The sequence below is a fragment of the Phascolarctos cinereus genome, unplaced genomic scaffold, assembly GCF_003287225.1.
Source record: "Phascolarctos cinereus isolate Bilbo 61053 unplaced genomic scaffold, phaCin_HiC Scaffold_5;HRSCAF=322, whole genome shotgun sequence".
Lineage (NCBI taxonomy): Eukaryota > Metazoa > Chordata > Mammalia > Diprotodontia > Phascolarctidae > Phascolarctos > Phascolarctos cinereus.
Genome location: NW_027555958.1, coordinates 46,318,304 through 46,337,741, shown reverse-complemented (window position 1 = coordinate 46,337,741; position 19,438 = coordinate 46,318,304). Strand labels below are relative to the sequence as shown.

At 38.8% G+C, this 19,438-nt stretch overlaps 1 protein-coding gene and 1 pseudogene across 1 annotated transcript; both read left to right on the top strand.

The window, feature by feature from the left end:
* The first annotated feature begins 1,455 nt into the window (after positions 1 to 1,455).
* On the top strand, positions 1,456 to 2,406 carry LOC110216600 (olfactory receptor 5V1-like). The gene has a single exon (XM_020998459.1). It carries the CDS (start codon positions 1,456 to 1,458, stop codon positions 2,404 to 2,406), a length of 951 nt encoding a protein of 316 aa, XP_020854118.1.
* A 15,431-nt stretch (positions 2,407 to 17,837) lies between these two features.
* Positions 17,838 to 18,813, top strand: LOC110216611 (olfactory receptor 5V1-like; annotated as a pseudogene).
* Positions 18,814 to 19,438: the final 625 nt, after the last annotated feature.

The following is a 19,438-nucleotide window of genomic DNA, read 5'->3' as shown; positions in this document are numbered from 1 at the left end:
CAGGGTCACATAGCTAGAAAGTTTCTTAATCAGAATTTGAATTCAGGTCTTCCTAATGTCAGGTCCAGCACTGTATCCATTGCACCACCTAGGTGCCTCAAAATATAAAGAATATATAAAGTATAAGCCTAAAGATTCTCAAGGTGACTACTTTGGAAGGATGAACTTCATCTGGTAAGCTTTTTTTAAAAAACCAGCCCCACTGCAGTTTGACCTTATACATGTAGACAAAGCCACTTCTAGGTAAAAGTTGCCAAGGATGCAAAGTTTGTAATTCACTTCCTTGATTTTTCTCTTTGCTTCCCTCTACTTTCTACTCTGGTGACTCTTCCACCCTAGATCACCTTTCCTCAGTCTTGTGGCTCCCTTCCTCCATCCCCTGGAGGGTTTGCCACAGTTCCCCCTATGAAAATGAGTTTTGAAGAGATTAAAGATCTTTAACCTTGAGAAGAGATTTGTGGAGGACATGATAACGTAATGGCAAATGTGTATGTTGGCTCTTATTCCACGTGGTGTCATAATGTATCATTAGATGTGTATGTCATATTGAAGTCCTATCCAGTGAAGCCTAGGAAGTTGTGACCGAATGTGGCCCAATGTGTGTACAGGCCCAGTGTTGTCCAGGAGTCATGTAGACTGAGTCTACATCAAATTGGACCATAGATATTTACTAGTTGTGTGACCTTAGGGTCAGAGAAGGGAATGAAAGCAAATGAAATGAATGAAAGAAAGCAGGATGATTGGACAGTCTTTAAATAAATGTTTATTGACTGAATCATTGAATGTCAAACCTACAGAGTCTTTGTATAAAATAAGTCAGTCCATCACTGAGCTCAATGCAGAAGGGTCATTGAATATTGGTGAAGCAGTTGAAGAGAAAGAGAAAACTCCAAATCCATGAGTTGAAGATTCCAGTTCAAGCCAAGGTTTCTCCCTTGGGTGGCTGTCCTTTGGTATTTATATGAGTCTCCCACTATCAAGGTCTCTCTGAAGAACTTTGGAATTCATTGTGTAACACGGAAAACACTAGCAAAGGACTGCCCATGGCATGCCCACATCAAAGAAGGTGCTGTGCTGTTTAAGTAAAGCAGAACTGAGGCATCTCAAAAGAAATGTGAGATGCACAGATTTAGAGAATCCAACCCAAATGTTCACCTGGACTATGTGCACACAGTCTGTGGGAGAGCACTGCAAGTTCATTTTGGCCTGATCAACAGTAGTCAAACGCACTATAACTTGACTCTAACGTGGTGATGTCATTTTGTTCCTAAGGACAACAACCATTTCTATGAGTATGTGTTTGTCCATCTTGTCCTTCCTGTGCTCTCTCTGTTCTGGGTTAAGTACTTCCCATTGATTCCTGTAGCCAATAGTGTAGGGAAGGGGGGTGAGATAGAGGAAGTGGTTAACTCTCTCCTCCCCCAAACAATGATGTCTTCTATTTTCATTCCAGCTATGAAGGACATTAAAGAAAGGGAAAACCAAACAGTTGTCACTGAATTCCTCTTCCTGGGGTTTTCCAACCACCCAGAACTGCAGGGATTGTTCTTCCTGATGTTTTTGGTTGTATATCTGGTAACTCTTCTGGGGAACCTTCTCATATTAACAGCCATCAGAATCAACCCTGTTCTTCATACTCCTATGTATTATTTCCTCACCAACTTGTCCTTCCTGGACATCTGCTACACATCTACCACTGTCCCCATCATGCTGGTCAATTTCTTCCAGGAGAAGAAGACCATTACCTATGAAGGTTGCCTGTCCCAAATCTTCTTCCTTGTTACTTTTGCAGGTTCTGAGTGTGTCCTGTTGGCTGCTATGGCTTATGACAGATTTATAGCCATTTGCCATCCATTACGCTACCCAGTTCTCATGAGCAAGAGGGTCTGTGCCTACTTAGCAGCTGGGTCCTGGTTGTGTGGGGTAGTGAATTCTCTGACACACACAGGGCTCACAGCAACTCTCACTTTGTGTGGTCCTAACCAGATCAGCCATTTTCTCTGTGATATCCCACTACTCCTGAAGCTCTCCTGCTCAGATACTTCAGCCAATGAGGTCGCACTCTATGTATCCAGTGCCACCATTGGTCTGAGCCCCTGCCTCTTCACTGCCGTGTCCTATATTCTCATTATCTCTGCCATCTTGAAAATCCAGTCTGCTCAAGGGCGACAAAAAGCCTTCTCCACCTGTGCCTCTCACCTCACTGTGGTGGTCATCTACTACGGAACTTCCAACATCAACTATGATCAGCCCAGCTCAGGCTACTCTCTAGATGTGGACGTCTTGGTCTCTGTCCTCTTCTGTATTGTCACCCCCATGTTAAATCCCATCATCTACAGCCTGAGAAACAAGGAAGTCAAAGTTGCCTTAAGGAAACTATGTGAAAGGTATATTTTATCCCAGTGATTCAAGTGTTCAAATCAGTTTTTAACCTGGGGTCCATGAGCTTGGTTTAAAAAAATATTTATTAACTATTTTCAATATAATTGGTTTCCTTTTTAATCCTGTATATTTTGTGCACTTAAAAATTCTATCCTCCACCATCACACTTTCCTTTTTATTCTCTCCATTCTCTATTTTCATTTTTAATCTTTACCTATCTATTTGTTGCTTCCTTACTGAGTATGAACATGACCTGCAAAAATCCCTCTATAACCCCATGGCTATCAGCTCATATCTCTTCACCTTTGTGGCTAAACTATTTGAGAAGGCCATCTAACATCAATGCCTCCATTTCCTTTCCTTTCATTCTCTCTAAATTCTCTAGAATCTGCCTTCTGACCTCATCATTCAACTGAAACTGCTTTCTCCAAAGTTATCCATGATCCCTAATTGCTGAATCTAATGGCCTTTTCTCAGTCCTTGTCTGCAGCCTTTGCCACTGTTGATCACCCTCTTCTCCTCAATACTTTCTTCTTTCTAGGTTTTCCTGACACCATCCTCTCCTAGTACTCCTCCTACCTAGGGGATCGTTCCTTCTCAGTCTCCTTTGCTAGATCATTATTTAGGGCATGCCCCCACAGGGTTCTGTCCTGGACTCTCTTCCCTTTTCTATACTATTCTCTTCTCTATACTATTTCACTTGGTGATTTCATCAGCTTCCATGGATCCAATGATCATCTCTCTGCCGATGATGCTCAAATCTCTTTATCTGGCACTAAACCTCTCTGCCAACCTCCACTCTCATATCTCCAACTCCCTTTCAGACATCTTGAACTGGATGTCTCATAGGCATCTTAAACTCAACATGTCCAAAACTGAACTCAGTTTCCCCCCTAAATCCTCCCTTCTCCCTTCCTTCTCTTTTACACCTCTCATCCTAGTCACCCATGAACCCAATCTTGGTGTTAACTATGACTCCTCACTCTTGCTCCCTATATCTAATCTGTTGCCAAATGTGGAGATGTTCTCATCATAACATCTTTTGCATACGTTCTTTCTCTTTTCTGACACTACCACTATACTGGTTCCAGACCCTTACCATCTTATGTCTGGACCACTACATAGTCTGCTGATTGGTCCCTCTCTACTCAAAGCCATCCTTCACTCAGATGTCAAATTGATCTTCCTAAAGTACAGGTCTGACCATCTCACCCCGACTCAGTATACTTCAGTGGCTCCGTACCATGTCGAGGATCACATATAAAGTGGTCCTTTATTCACAGTCCTTCACAACCTGCTCCTCCTCACTTTTAGTCTTCTTACATCTTATATTCCATCATTTACTCTGTGACCTTGTGATACTGGTTTTCTTAGTGTTCCTTGAGAAAGACACTCTATCTCCCAACTCCTGGCATTTTCACTGGCCATAGATTCCTCCATGCCTGGGATACTTTCCCACCTTGCTTCCACCTCCTGGCTTCCTGGGATCCTTTCATGAGCTATCTGAAATCCAACCTTTTGCAAGCACTCTTTCTCAATCTTTTTTTGGGGGGATGAGGCAATTGGGGTTAAGTGACTTGCCCTGAGTCATACAGCTAGTGAGGGTGGATTTGAACTCAGGTCCTCCTGACTCCAGGGCTGATGCTTTATCCACTGTGCCATCTAGCTGCCCCCAAAAAAACAGCTGCTTTTTTTAGGCAATCAGGGTTAAGTGTCTTGCCCTGGGTCACACAGCTAGTAAATGTCAAGTGTCTGAGGCCAAATTTGAACTCAGGTCCTCCTGACTCCAAGGCTAGTGCTCTATCTAGTGCACTGATCTAGTGCACCACCTAGCTGCCCGCACTTTCCCAATCTTACTCCTTTTTACTGCCTTCCCTTTATTTTTTCCCCCCAATTTACCTTGTTTATAGTTTGTGCATAGTTATTTTCACATTGTGTCCCTCATTAGACCATAAGGTCCTTGAGAGCAGGCACTGTCTTTCTTTGTAGCTTTTGTAAAACTTTCTTTATATTCTTATAACCTAGCAGAAGACACATTCTAAGTGCTTAACAAAATGTTTATTGACTGACTAAGAAGGGGGTCCATAGGCTTCATCAGACTGCCAGAGGGGTCCATGCAACATAAAAAGATTAAGAACACCTAGGTTAGATCAATATAACTCTTCCTATATAAATGATTCCTATGGTGAGAATAACAGAGAAGATTTGATGGGGTATACACCTAGAGGGTAACTCAATAGTACATGACTGTGAGATTCAATCAGAAGCCTCTTGAGAGCAAGGACTGGGTAAAGGTAAAAGACTGGATCAGAATATATTATGCTTCAGTTGAAGTAAAAATAGTAGGGGTAGCAATCCTGATCTCAGACAACATAAAAGCAAAACTAGATCTAATTATAAGAGATAAGGAAGAAAACTACATCTTGCTAAAATGTACCACAGATAATGAAATAATACAAAAACTAAACATATATGCACCAAGTGGTATAGTATCCAGATTCTCAGAGGAGAAGTTAATTGAGTTACAGGAAGAAATAGACAACAAAACTACACTAGTGGGGGGGGGACCTCAACTTCTCCCTCGAAGAACTAGATAAATCTAACCATAAAATAAACAAGATACCCAGCAAAACTGAATATAATCCTTCAGGGGAAAAAATTGTCATTCAGTGAAATAGAGGACTTTCAAGCATTCTTGATGAAAAGACCAGAGCTGAATAGAAAATTTGACTTTCAAATACAGGACTCAAGGGGAACATGAAGAGGTAAACAGGAAAGGGAAATCATAAGAGACTTTTTAAGATTGAACTGTTTACATTCCTGCATGGAAAGATATTTATAACTCATGAGACCTTTGTCAGTATCAGGGTAGTTGGAGGAAAAAAAATTATATGTATGTATATGTAGATAGATAGATAGAAGGCACAGGGTGAGCTAAAGATTAAGGGGTCATATCTGGAGAATAAAATTAAGGGATGAGAGAGGATTACACTCAGAGAAAAAGAAAGGGAGAGGTAGAATGGGGTAAATTATCTCACAAAAAAACCCCAAAAGTCTCTTACAGTGGAAGGGGAAATGGGGGAAGGTGAGAGGGAATGAGGGAATCTTATTCTCATAGGATTTGGCTTAAGGAGGGAATAACAAACACATTCAATTGGGTATGGAAATCTGTCTTACCCTACAGGAAAAGAGGGGAAGAAGGGGACAAGAGAACAGGGGGATGACAGAGAGGAGGACAGATTGGGAAAGGGGGTAATCAGAAGTAAATACTTCTGAGGAGGGACAGGGTAAAAAGAAAGAATAGAATAAATGGGAGGGCAGGATAGGATTAAGGGAAATAGAGTTAGTTTTTCACAACATGTCTACTATGGATGTGTTTTGCATAACTGCACATGTACAACCTATATTGAGTTGCTTGCCTTTTCAATGAGGGTGGGTGGGGAGGGAGGAAGACAGAAAATTTGAAACCTAAAGTTTTAAAAACATATGTTTAAAAAAAACATTTTCACATGCTACTGGGAAATAAGAAATATAGGAAATGGGGTACAGAAGTCTGTCCTGCCCTACAGGAAAATAGAAGGGGAAGGGGATAAGAGAAGGGGAGAGAGATAGAAGAGAGGACAGACTAGGGGAAGGGATATTCAGAATGCATGCATCTGGGGTGGGGGGAAGGGGGAGATGGGGTGAAAATTTGGAACTGAAAAACTTGTGGAAGTGAATGTTAAAAACTAAAAATAAACAAATTTATATTTAAAAAATAAAATAAATAAGATAAACAAGAAAAAAGTTAAGGAGGTGAATAGAATTTTAGAAAAGTTAGATATGATAGACCTTTGGAAAACACTGAATGGGGATAGAAAGGAATATACCTTTTTCTCAGTGGTATATGGCACCTACATAAAAACTGACCATGTTTTAAAAAACCTGACCATGTATTAGATCATAAAAATCTCACAATCCAATGCAGAAAGGCAGAAATATTAAATGCAGCCTTTCCAGATCATGATACAATAAAAATTATGTGTAATAAAGGGCCATGGAAAGATAGACTAAAATTAATTGGAAAGTAAATAGTCTAATCCTAACAAATGAGTGGGTCAAACAACAAATCATAGAAATAATCAATAATTTCAACAAGGAGAATGACAATAGTGAGACAACATACCAAAACTTATGGGATGCAGCCAAAGCAATTCTCAGGGGAAATTTTACATCTCTAAATGCTAATATGAATAAACTAGAGAATAAGGAGATCAATGAATTGGGCATGCAGCTAAAAAATTACAAAAAGAAAAAATTAAAAATCCCCAATTAAATACTAAATTAGAAATTCTGAAAATCAAAGGAGAGATTAATAAAACTGAAAGTAAGAAAACTGTTGGATTAACAAATGAAACTAAGAGCTGGTTTTATGAAAAAACCAATAAAATAGATAAATCTTTGGTTAATTTGATTAAAAAAAAACCAAATTACCAGTATCAAAAATGAAAAAGGTGAATTCACCACCAATGAAGAGTAAATTAAAACAATAATTAGGAGCTATTTTGCCCAACTGTATACAAATAAATCTGACAATCTAAGTGAAATGGATGAATATTTACAAAAATGTAAATTGCCCAGATTAACAGGAGAGGAAATAAAATACTTAAATAACCCCATTTCGGAAAAAGAAATTGAACAAGCCATCAATGAACTCCCTAAGAAAAAAATCTTCAGGGCCGATGAATTTACAAGTGACTTCTACTAAACATTTCAAGAACAATTAATCTCAATACTACATAAGCTATTTGGAAAAACAGGTGTAGAAGGAATCCTCCCAAATTCTTTTTATGATATAAATATGGTGCTGACACCTAAACCAGGAAGAACCAAAATAGAGAAAGAAAATTACAGACCAATTTCACTAATGAATGTTGATGCAAGAATTTTAAATAAAATATTAGCAAAGAGATTACAGCAATTTATCATAAAGATAATACACTATAACCACGAGGGATTTATACCAGAAATGCAGGGGCTGGTTCAATATTAGAAAAACTATTAGCATAATAGACCATGTCAATAATAAAACTAATAGAAATCATATGATTATCTCAATAGATGCATAAAAAGCTTTTGACAAAATACAGAACCCATTTCTATTAAAAACACTAGAGGGCAAAGGAATAAATGGAGTCTTCCTTAAAATGATAAGTAGCATCTATCTAAAACCATCAGCAAACATTATATGTAAGAGAGATAAGCTGGAAGCTTTCCCAATAAGATCAGGGGTAAAACAAGGATGTCTCTTATCCCCACTGTTATTCAATATTGTACTAGAAATGTTAGCTTTAGCAATAAAAGAAGAAAAAGAAAATGAAGACATTAGAAAGGCAACGAGGAAATAAAGCTACCACTCTTTGCAGATGCTATGATGGTATACTTAGAGAATCCCAGAGAATCAACTAAAAGCCTACTGGAAATAATGAACAACTTTAGCAAGCTTGCAGGATAAAAAATAAAACCACATAAATCATCAGCATTTCTATATATTACTAACAAAGCCCAGCAGCAAATGATAGAGAAATTCCATTTAAAATGACTGTAGGGGCAGCTAGATGGCACAGTGGATAGAGTTCTGGCCTTGGAGCCAGGAGGACCTGAGTTCAAATTCAGCCACAGACACTTGATACTTACTAGCTGTGTGACCCTGGGCAAGTCACTTAACCCTGATTGCCTCACCAAAAATGAAAAAAATAAAATAAAAACAATAAAATGCTTGTAGACAATATAAAATATTTGGGAGTCTACCTGCCAAGACAAACTCATGAACTATATGAACATAATTACAAAACACTTGTCACCCAAATAAAGTTGGATCTAAATAATTGGGAAAATAACAGTTATTTATGGATAGGCCAAGCTAATATAATAAAAATAACCATTCTACCTAAATCAATTTACTTATTCAGTGCTACCAAAATATTATTTTATAGTGCTAGAAAAAATAATAACAAAATTCATCCGGAAGAACAAAAGGTCAAGAATATCAAGGGAATTAATGAAAAGAAATGCAGGGAAGGTGGCCTAGCCTTACCAGATTTAGAACTGTATTATAAAGCAGCAATCATCAAAACCATTTATTACTAGCTAAGATATAGAGTGGTGGATCAGAGGAATAGATTAGGTACACAAGACACAGTAATCAAAGGCTATAGTAATCTACTGTTTGATAAACCCAAAGACTCCAGCTTGTGGGATAAGAATTCACTATTTGACAAAAACTGCTAGGAAAACTGGAAAACAGTATGGCAAAAGGGGCAGCTAGGTGGCACAATGGATAGAGCTCTGGCCTTGGAGTCAGGAGGACCTGAGTTCAAAGCTGGCCTCAGACACATAACACTTACTAGCTGTGTGACCCTGGGCAAGTCACTTAACCCCACCGCCGAACCCCTCCTTGCCAAAAAAAAAAACAGTATGGCAGAAACTAGGCAAAGACACAACATCTTACATGGTATACCAAGATAAGGTAAAAATAGGTACATGATTTAGACGTAAAGGGTGATACCACAAGCAAATTAAGAGAGCAAAGAACAATTTACCTATCAGATCTATGGAAAAAGGAAGAATTTATGAACAAACAAGAGATAGAGAACATTATGAAATGCAAAATGGATGTTGATTACATTATATTAAAATCGCTTTGCACAAACAAAACCAGTGCCACCAAGATTATAAGAAAATTTCCCAGAAGAAAGCTGGGAAACAATTTTTATAGCCAGTGTCTCTGATAAAGGACTCATTTCTAAAACATATAGAGAACTGAGTCAAATTTATAAGAATACAAGTCATTCCCCAATTGATAAATGGTCAAAGGATAAGAACAGGCAGTTTTCAGAAGAAGAAATTAAAGCTATCTATAGTCATATGAAAAAATGCTCTACATCACTATTGATTAGAGAAATGCAAATTAAAACAACTCTGAGGTACCACCTCACACCTATCCAATTGGCTAGTGTGACAAAAAAGGAAAATGATATGTGTTGGAGAAGATGTGGGAAAATTGGAACACTAATGCATTGTTGGTAGAGTGGTAAACTGATTCAACCATTCTGGAGAGTAATTTGGAATTATGACCAAAGGGCTATAAAATTATGTATACCCTTTGATCCAGCAATACCACTACTAGGTCTATAACAGAAAAATCATAAAAAGGGGAAAGGACCTATATGTACAAAAATATTTACAGCAGTTCTTTTTGTGGTGGCAAAAAATTGGAAATTGAGGGGATGCCCATCAACTGGGGAATGGCTGAACAAGTTGTGGTATATGAATTTAATGGAATACTATTGTGCTATAAGAAATGATGAGCAGGAAGATTTCAGAAAAACCTGGAAAGACTTATATGGAGTGATGCTGAGTGAAATGAGCAGTACCAGGAGAACACTGTACACAGTAACAGCCACGTTGTGTGATGATCGACTTTGATACACTTAGCTCTTCTCAGCAATATAGGGCTAGCCAATTCCAAAAGACTCTTCATGGAAAATGCTAACCATATCCAGAAAAAGAACTGTGGATACTGAATGCAGATCAAGCATACTCTTCTTTCTTTTTTTTTCTTTCTTGTGGCTTTTCCCTTTTGTTCTGATTCTTTCACAACATGAAAATATCATTGTACACATATAGCCTGTATCAAATTACTTGCTGTCTTGGGGAGAAGCGAGGGGAGGGAGAAAAAAATTTGGAACTCAAAATCTTATGAAACTGAATGTTAAAAACTATCTCTATGTGTAATTGGAAGAAAATTTAAAAATATAAGGTGGAAAAAAATAAGAAAAGGCATGGAGACAGAGGATGGAGTATCCTATGAGAAAAACAGCATGGAGGCCAGTAGGACTGGATCCTAGAGTATGTAGAGAGGATTAAAGTGTAACAAGATTGGAAAGACAGGAGGAGAATAGGTTCTAAAGGACTTTAAAAGGAAACAGGATTTTAATATGTGAGGGAAATACCCAAAAATAGAGCAGCATCCATTATAACGGTGTTGTAGCTCACAGAGTCTTTGTGCAGAAAGAAAAACAAGGTTACACATCCACAACCAATGGAATGTCTCCTCACCTGAAGGGTTATCATAGCTTTTTAAAAATTTTTTTGTAAAATTTTTTTTAAATTTAAATTTAAATACAAACTCAGAAAAGGAAAAAAAATCACATACACAGCAGAACACAAGAGAGGATTAAATATAAAACAAATTTCTATTTCAAGAAAATCTACATAATAAATACTACACATTGTTTTCAAAGCTACCCACCTTTTCTTTGCTTCTTTGTTAGTTTTTTTTTTGTCCTCTGCTGTGCACTTTTTACTTAATTTTTTCCCCTCCCTCTCACCCCAACCTAAAGAACGCTACAATTAAGCATGGATAAATATAAATATATATATATATATATATATATATATATATATATATATATATATATATATATTCACACACATACATACACATATACATATATATGCATATGTATATATGTATGTGTATATATACACACACACATATACATGCATATGTATATGTGTGTGTACATATACACATGTATGCATATATACACATACACACATATACATAGATATCTATAGACATACACATATATGTAAGACCATACTATGCTTATTTCCTGCCATCATCTGTTCCTCTGAAAGTGGATAGCATGGACTTTCTTCGTAAGTCCAAGTTTTTCCATGTTTTTCTAAAGCAACCAGCTCATCATTTCCTATGCCATAGACATATTCCAAGTCAATCATATCTAATTAGAGACTGTCTATGAAAGTTTCCCCGAATTTTTTGCATTCCTTCTATTCTTGGCTACATGAGTTTTATTTGTACAAGAAAATTTTAATTTAAAATAATCAAAATTATTCATTTTATACTTCAACAATGCTCTTACCTTATAATATACTTTAAGGTCTGATACTGCTGAATCTACTTCCTTTACATCTTTTTTTCCCCCCTGCTTTCTTTGAAGTTCCTGATTTTTGTTCTTCAAAATGAACTTTGCGATTATTTTTTCTAACTCAGCAAAATAATTATTTAGTGATTTACTTGAGATTGCATTGAATAAACAGATTAGCTACATAAAAGTACATTTTAAAAATTATATTGTTTTACCAACCCAGGAACAATAAATATTGCTTCAATTATTTAGATCTGAGTTTATTTGCATAAAAAGTATTTTATATTTTATTCATATAGTTTCTGTGTCTGTTTCGGCAGGTATACACTCAGGTATTTTATACTGTCTAGGTATTTTAAATGGTCAATAACAGTATTAAATAATATTGCTGATACATAATGTAGTTTCTCTATTTCTCACTTTTGATTAAATCTATTTTAACTTTGACTTTGTCTATAATCATGATTACTATCCTTGCTTTTTTCACATACTAAATTCTACTCTTGCCCTTTATTTTATCTTTGTGTGTACCTCTCATTTTTAGAATGTTTCCTGAAAGCAATATATTGTTGAATCCAAATTTTTAATCTGCTATCCATTTCCATTTCAGTGGTTAATTCATCCCATTCACATTCTAAGCTAAAATTACTTGTTGGGTATTTTCCTCCTTCCTATTTTTCCTCACCCTATTTATCATATCCCTCCTCACTCCTCTGCTTTACTTCTACCAACTTACTTGCCCTCCTATTCCTCAAACTACTCACCCCTCTAAGAGTCCCTCTCTTATCCTCTGCTCTACCCTATCCCTTTGCCTTCTTGTTTCCTTGAATTTAGAAGACTTTTATACCCTTTTAGATGTATATGTTGTTTCCTCTTTAACCCATTCCTGATGAGAGTAAGGTTCCAGCATTACTAGCCCTCCCCACACTAGTTTCTTCTGGATCAATTTTTCCTTTTATGCCTCATTTGTATGAGATAATTACTCCTTTTTCTCTCTCCCTACAGTTTTATTTTAGAATCGCTCCATCACACTCAGCCAAGCCCAATCTTTTCTTTCCAACTACTCAAATAGTGACAACTATCATAAGAGGGCTGCAAATATTTTCATATATGAGAAGTAAACAATTTGACCTTATTGAGTCCATTATAATAGGTCTTTAATGTTTACTTTGTATTTCTGCTGGAGGGTACGGGTCAAATTTTTCCTTAAGTTCTGGGGTTTCTGTCACTAAAACTTGAAAGTGTTTCTGTTCTTTAAATGTCCATTTTTTTTTCATTCAGGATTATACTTAACGTTGCTGGGTAAGTTACTCTTGGTCTTAACCCCAGCTTTTTTGCTCTAAGGAATGTAGTATTCCAAGGCCTATGGTCCTTCAACATAGTAGACAGTAGAAATTTAATAAATCTTTAGTGAACTGAAGTTCAACATGCGAGAATTATCCAGTAAGGGAAGAGCAGAAATGCTGACAAGAAAGTAAGTGTCTACAGGCCTCAAAGAGGTGATTTTCAGGGTTCCCTTAGAGCTCAAACATTCCCTGAGCCTCTGACCCTGGGGAAAAGGAAAGCCTCATTGCTTGAGGCACTGAAGAGGAGCTAGTCCAGAGACTCAAGAAAATAACCTCAGGGACTAAAGCCTGCTCTGGCCTCTAGGGATTGACCAGGTTAAGAGGAAATAACCTGGTTTATAACTTGAAGTCTTCAAGCTGATGTCCCTGATCTTGCACAGGAGTAACCCCTGAGGCTAGGCAAGAAGGTAGAGCAGCCAGCACAGGAGGACCTGAAAAGCCCAAGTCTTCTCACTGCAGGCACCTGGGCAGCAGCTCACTGCCAGAGGTGATGCCACCTCAGATCTCAAGGCTGAAGCAGAAGCTTTTCAGTGTTATGCTCATGAAATTCATTTTCTTCCCATTCAAGAAACCACAGCCTCTCCTTTGTGTTTTATACCTCACTTCTTTCACCAATTTTTTAAAGAAGAAAATTCCAAAGCAAGAGGTAAGTCATAAGGGATTTAGTTGATATAAAACATCCCAATTTTTTTCTAACTTTCTTAAATTAATTCTCTATCCTAGGGAATCCATGGGCAAAAGAATGCTCTTACCATAGGTGAGACCCAGGAGAAATGATGGCCATCAAATTTATTTTAAGCAGAGCTTATGTAAAGTAGAAAAATCCGGTTAATTTAATTGAAAAAAAAAAGTCAACTCTGCAAAATACCATCCTATTGCCATTGTGAATGGTAGAATAGAATGATCAATGCATTAGAAAGGTGAGGTTGCCCAGCATGAAGGCTGTTTTGGAGGGAGGAGAGAACAGAAGGAAGAAGACCTGCTTTGGGACTGCTACAGTAGTGCAGGCAGGCACTTGGAGATGAGGGCCCATGGGAGCCATGAAAACAGCAAAGAGAATGGAAAGGATAGTTTGGGGAGATGTTTCAGAGGGCAATGGACAGGATTTGTTTCCCAACAAAGCTGGGAGAGAATACCAGATTACACAAATAAAGCTACTGGCTTCTGTTGCCATTGATCTACCCCTTCAGCCAATAATTCCATTAAACCATAAGCTCCAGCCCCATGTTTGTTGGTGAACATGCTCTTTGTGTGTAGGCCTACTCTGGTCTACTTCTCTCCCCGAGCCTGCAAACCAGCCCCAACTGCCCACACATCAGCAGGAGCCTGAAGGCTATTTACTGTCTCTAGATGACAATTAGAGGTACAGGAATATTTTTAAAAAGAGAACACACTCCTTAACAAGGGCACCCTAAAGAATCAAAGAAATATTTGAATTGGAAAGAACCTTAGATATCTTCTAGTCCAAATACACTTTATTTTACATATGAAGAAACTCAGACCCAAAGGTTAAAGATGATTTGTGCCAGGCCACCTGATCCTTAAGTAGAAGACTAGAATCCAAGTCTTCTGTCTCAAGTTCAAGTGCTCCTCCCACTCTGCCTTCTGCCTGAATTCACCCTAAAACATCTCGTCTACAACATGTTCTTCTGACTGGGAATCAAATGACCTGAGTTTGAGTCTGAGCCTGGCCAATTCCTACCTGTGTGATCTTGGGTAAAGCACTCGATCTCAGCCTCAGTTTCCTCATTTGGAAAAGGAGGGTGTTGAGTGAGATGACTTCCAGGGTCCCTTCCGATCCTAAATCATATCCTATAATTTGGGATGAAACTGACCATTCCTTTGTGAGTAGAGGGATAATCAGTAGATATAGAGAGCTGAAAACTATCACCTCCTTCTCAAGTGTTTAGAAGGTGCTTAATACAAAAAGGCAGGTGGTATAATGGATAGAGTACCTGGCCTGAGTCAGGAAGACCTGAGTTCTAATTTGGCCTCAGATATTTACTAGCTTTATGGCCCTTACTTCTCAAGGTTTTAGGGAGGATCAAATGAAATAATAATTTAAAATACTTAGTCCACTGGCTGGCAGATAATAAATGCTCTGTAAATGGTAGCTATTATTATTAACAAGTGAATAGTGGTTCCCAAACAGAAATGTAAATATAAATGGGGAGACAAAGACAGAGAAAGCTTAGTTGGGAAGGTGTTGTATTTGAAGTGTGGCTATGACATCCAGGTAGGGGAGTCTTGGAAAAATCTAGAAGTGGAGGCATGGGCATAAGCAACTTTTCCAAGAAATGTAGCAGTGAAGGAGGGAAGAAAAGTGAGACGGTAGTCAGACGGGCTAGAATCATCAAAGGAAGCCTTTTTTAGAATTATGTCCAGAGCTTAGATGGGAGGTCAGGGCTGCACATAAAGGTTTCACAGTCACTTGCACATACATAGTTGAACCCATAAGATTGAATGCTATTTTTGAAGGAGAGCAGAGAGAGAAGTGGGCCAAAGCCAGACTTTTGAGGAATACCTTCTCTCAGAGATCTGTAAAGGATACAGAAGGAGCAGTTAGAAAGGGAGGAAAACTAAGAGCATGTGATAGCTCTGAAGCCATAGCTTGGAGAAGCATAATGGAGTAATGGGAAAGGGACTGACCTTGGGGTAGGAGGATGTGGGTTCAGATCTGCTGCTTGCTAGCTGTGTAACCTTGGGAAAATTACTTAACCTCTCTGGGTACCAATTTCCTGCTCCATAAAATGAAGGAATAATACTAGCAAATCTCCAGCTCTCTTCAAGTTCTAAATGTAGGCTTCTAGGAGATTTTCTAAAATGAAAGGTCCTGAACTGTTCTCCATATGTGATGAGAACAGGACTATTGCTTCCTTTCTAGGAGAACTAGATGAAGCTGGCCTATACCTCATTACCAACTCCTATGCTGAAATCAGTGGATAAAATGCTTTCCCATGGTACTTCCCTTTAGGGTATCTGTTGTCAACAGGATTTGGGCTGGATGGACCATTAGTTGGAACCAGTGTGGCCATTCCTATGTTCTTATACTCTCTTGAAGTACAACCAGGTCACAAGCTTAAACAGCTTGAGAACCACATTTATAATCACAGCACAGCTTTTGTCCTGCCTCATCAATGAGCTAACCTGCCCTCCCAAGCATCTTGTCTTGCTTTTTGCCTCTCATTTCAGATCCAGGTGGGATGAAAACAAATTTGTTTCCAGCAGTGGATAATCCCTGGACAATGGACAAAGGTCAGCCCTCTCTAATAATTCTCACAGATCTGTCTAAAGTTTGGGTTCATCTCAAATGATGTGGATGAGATGATGCGGTGAGCTGGGCTGTATTACCTTGGCATTTGCATTTCATTTGCCAAGAGACAGTTTCCATTCTACAAGATATCACCTAATTACATCCTTTAAAGAAGCATTAGTATAATACTCATGACATTCCATTATTCACTCCAATGAAGGGAGATCATGAGCATAGGACGTGATAGTCACCTGGATCAGTGTAAGAACACAGGATTATGTGTCTGCATCCCCAGTCAGGGAGTTCTGAGGCATGCTTGGCCCTGTGGTTCTAAAGGATACATGGTATAATTTTCCTTCAGGGTCAGTTTATGAGCCACACAAGAAAATCAATCTCATTCTTTTATAACCCAACTTAATCACCAACAGGTTATGAATGATCTTTGGTCACTCTCCCAAACTAAATCCACCCTCAAAGAATGAAGATTTGTCACCATCAAAGATGTTTTCAAAGCAATCCTGGAGGCTCAGGAGGCAATTCCCAAAGAGGAGTTCCCTAGAAGTTTTGAATAATGGCAGCATCATTGGAATATGGAAAGAAACACATTTTTATTAAGTGCCTGCTTTGTGCCAGCCACTGGACTTCACAAATTTTATCTCACTGGATTCTTACAGCAACCTGCTAGGTAAATGCTATCATTTTTTTCATTTCATAGTTGAACAAACTGAGTTAAAGAAAGGTTAAGTAGGGGCAGCTAGGTGGAGCAGTGGATAGAGCACTGGCCCTGAAGTCAGGAGGACCTGAGTTCAAATCTGGCCTCAGACCAAACACTTGACATTTACTAGCTGTGTGACCTCGGGCAAGTCACTTAACCCCCAATTGCCTTTAAAAAAAAAAGATTAAGTGACTTGTCCAGGGTCACATAGCTAGAAAGTTTCTGAATCCCAATTTGAATTGAAGTCTTCCTGATGCCAAGCCCAGCACTCTATTGCACCAACTAGGTGCCTCAAAATATAAAGAATATATAAAGTATAAGCCTAAATATTCTCAAGGTGACTACTTTGAAAGGAGGAACTTCATCGGGTGTGCTTGTTAAAAAACAGCCTCATTGCAGTTTGACCTTATACGTGTAGACAGAGCCATTTCAAGGCACCCATCCCCAAGAGTGTTTGCCACAATTCCCCCTATGCAAATGAGTTTTGAAGAGAATGGAGCTCTTTAGCCTTGAGTAGAGATTTAGGGGGGACATGACAATGTAACGGGAAATGTATCCGTTGGCTTTTGTTCCACATGCCCCCATGATGCCAACCAGGTATTTATGTCACCTTGGGAATACATTCAGGGGGCCCTGGGAGGTTGTGACTGGCCTAAGGCAGCTAGGTGGCATAGTGAGTATAGTGTTGACCCAAAGTCAGGTAGATCTGACCTCAAATTTGACCTCAGAAACTTACTAGCTCAGAGAGGGGTCAAGAAGGAAAGCAGTGTCATTGTACTGTCTTTCTTTTTTGTGCTTGTGTCCCCAGTGCTTAGCACAGTGACTGGCACGTAGCAGGCACTTAAGAAGTGTTTATTAACTATGTGAAAGAATGTCCTGCAGCAGAGCCTTTGTATAAAACAGCAGTCAGTCCATCACTGAGCTCAGTGCAGAGGGGTCAGTTCATATCAATCTAGTGAGAGAGAACTCCAAAAGCATGAGTTGAGAATTCCAGTGAAAAAGGTTCCTCCCTTGGGTGGCTGTATTTTGGTATTCATATGAGTATGTGCTTCTCCATCTTTGTCCTTCCTGTGCTCTCTCTGTTCTGGGTTAAGTACTTCCCATTGATTCCTGTAGCCAATAGTGTAGTAAAGGGGGGTAAGATAGAGGAAGGGGTTAACTTTCTCCTCCCCCAAACAATGATGTCTTCTATTTTCATTCCAGCTATGAAGGACATTAAAGAAAGGGGAAACCAAACAGTTGTCACTGAATTCCTCTTCCTGGGCTTTTCCAACCACCCAGAACTGCAGGGATTGTTCTTCCTGATATTTTTGGTTGTATACCTGGTAACTCTTCTGGGGAACCTTCTCATATTAACAGCCATCAGAATCAACCCTGTTCTTCATACTCCTATGTATTATTTCCTCAGCAACTTGTCCTTCCTGGACATCTGCTACATCTCCACCACTGTCCCCATCATGCTGGTGAACTTCTTCCGAGAGAAGAAGACCATTACCTATGAAGGTTGCATGTCTCAGCTCTTCTTCCTTGTTACTTTTGCAGGTTCTGAGTGTGTCCTGTTGGCTGCTATGGCTTATGACAGATTTATAGCCATTTGCCATCCATTACGCTACCCAGTTCTCATGAGCAAGAGGGTCTGTGCCTACTTAGCAGCTGGGTCCTGGCTGTGTGGATTTAGTGAATTCTCTGACACACACAGGGCTCACAGCAACTCTCACTTTGTGTGGTTCTAACCAGATCAGCCATTTTCTCTGTGATATCCCCCTACTCTTGAAGCTGTCCTGCTCAGACACTTCAGTCAATGAGGTCGCACTCTATATATCCAGTGCTACCTTTGGTCTGAGCCCCTGCCTCTTTACTGCCGTGTCCTATATGCTCATTATCTCTGCCATTTTGAAAATCCAGTCTGCTCAAGGGCGACAAAAAGCTTTCTCCACCTGTGCCTCTTACCTCACTGTGGTGCTCATCTACTATGGAACCATAAACTTCAACTATGATCAGCCCAGCTCAGGCTACTCCGTGGATGTGGACATCCTGGCCTCTGTTCTCTTCTGTATTGTCACCCCCATGTTAAATCCTATCATCTACAGCCTGAGAAACAAGGAAGTCAAAGTTGCCTTGAGGAAACTATGTGAAGGGTATATTTTATCCAGTGATTCCAGTATTCAAATCAGTCCTTAACCTGGAGTCCATGAACTTGGTTTTAAAAAAGAAAATATTCATTAACTTTTCAATATAGTTAGTTTCCTTTGTAATCCTATGTATTTTACACATTTAACAACTTTATTCTCCACCATCATATAGTTCTTTTTATCTTTTCCATTCTCCATTTTTATCTTCAGTCTTTACCTATCTACTGGTTGCTTCCTTACTGCCAACAAACATGCTCCATTTCTCTTCACCTGCAAAAAACTCTCTATTATCCGATAGCTGCATCTCATATCTTTCCAACTTTGTGGTTAAACTGCTTGAGAAGGCCATATAAAATCAATGCCTCCATTTCCTTTCCCTTCACTCTCTAAATTCTCTAAAATCTGCCTTCTGACTTCATCATTCAACTGAAACTGCTTTCTCCAAAGTTATCCATGATCCCCTAATTGCTGAATCTAATGGCCTTTTCTCACTCCTCATCTGCAACCTTTGCCAGTACTGATCACCCTCTTCTCATTAATATTTTCTTCTTTCTAGGTATTCCTTACACTAGACTCTCCTAGTACTCCTCCTACCTAAGTGATGGAATGATCACTTCTCCATCTCCTTTGTTAGATCATTATTTAGGGCACACCCACTAACCTTGAGTGCCCAA

Coding starts and splice junctions, on each gene's coding strand:
- LOC110216600 (XM_020998459.1), top strand. CDS start 1,456: ATGAAGGACATTAAAGAAAGGGAAAACCAAACAGTTGTCACTGAATTC.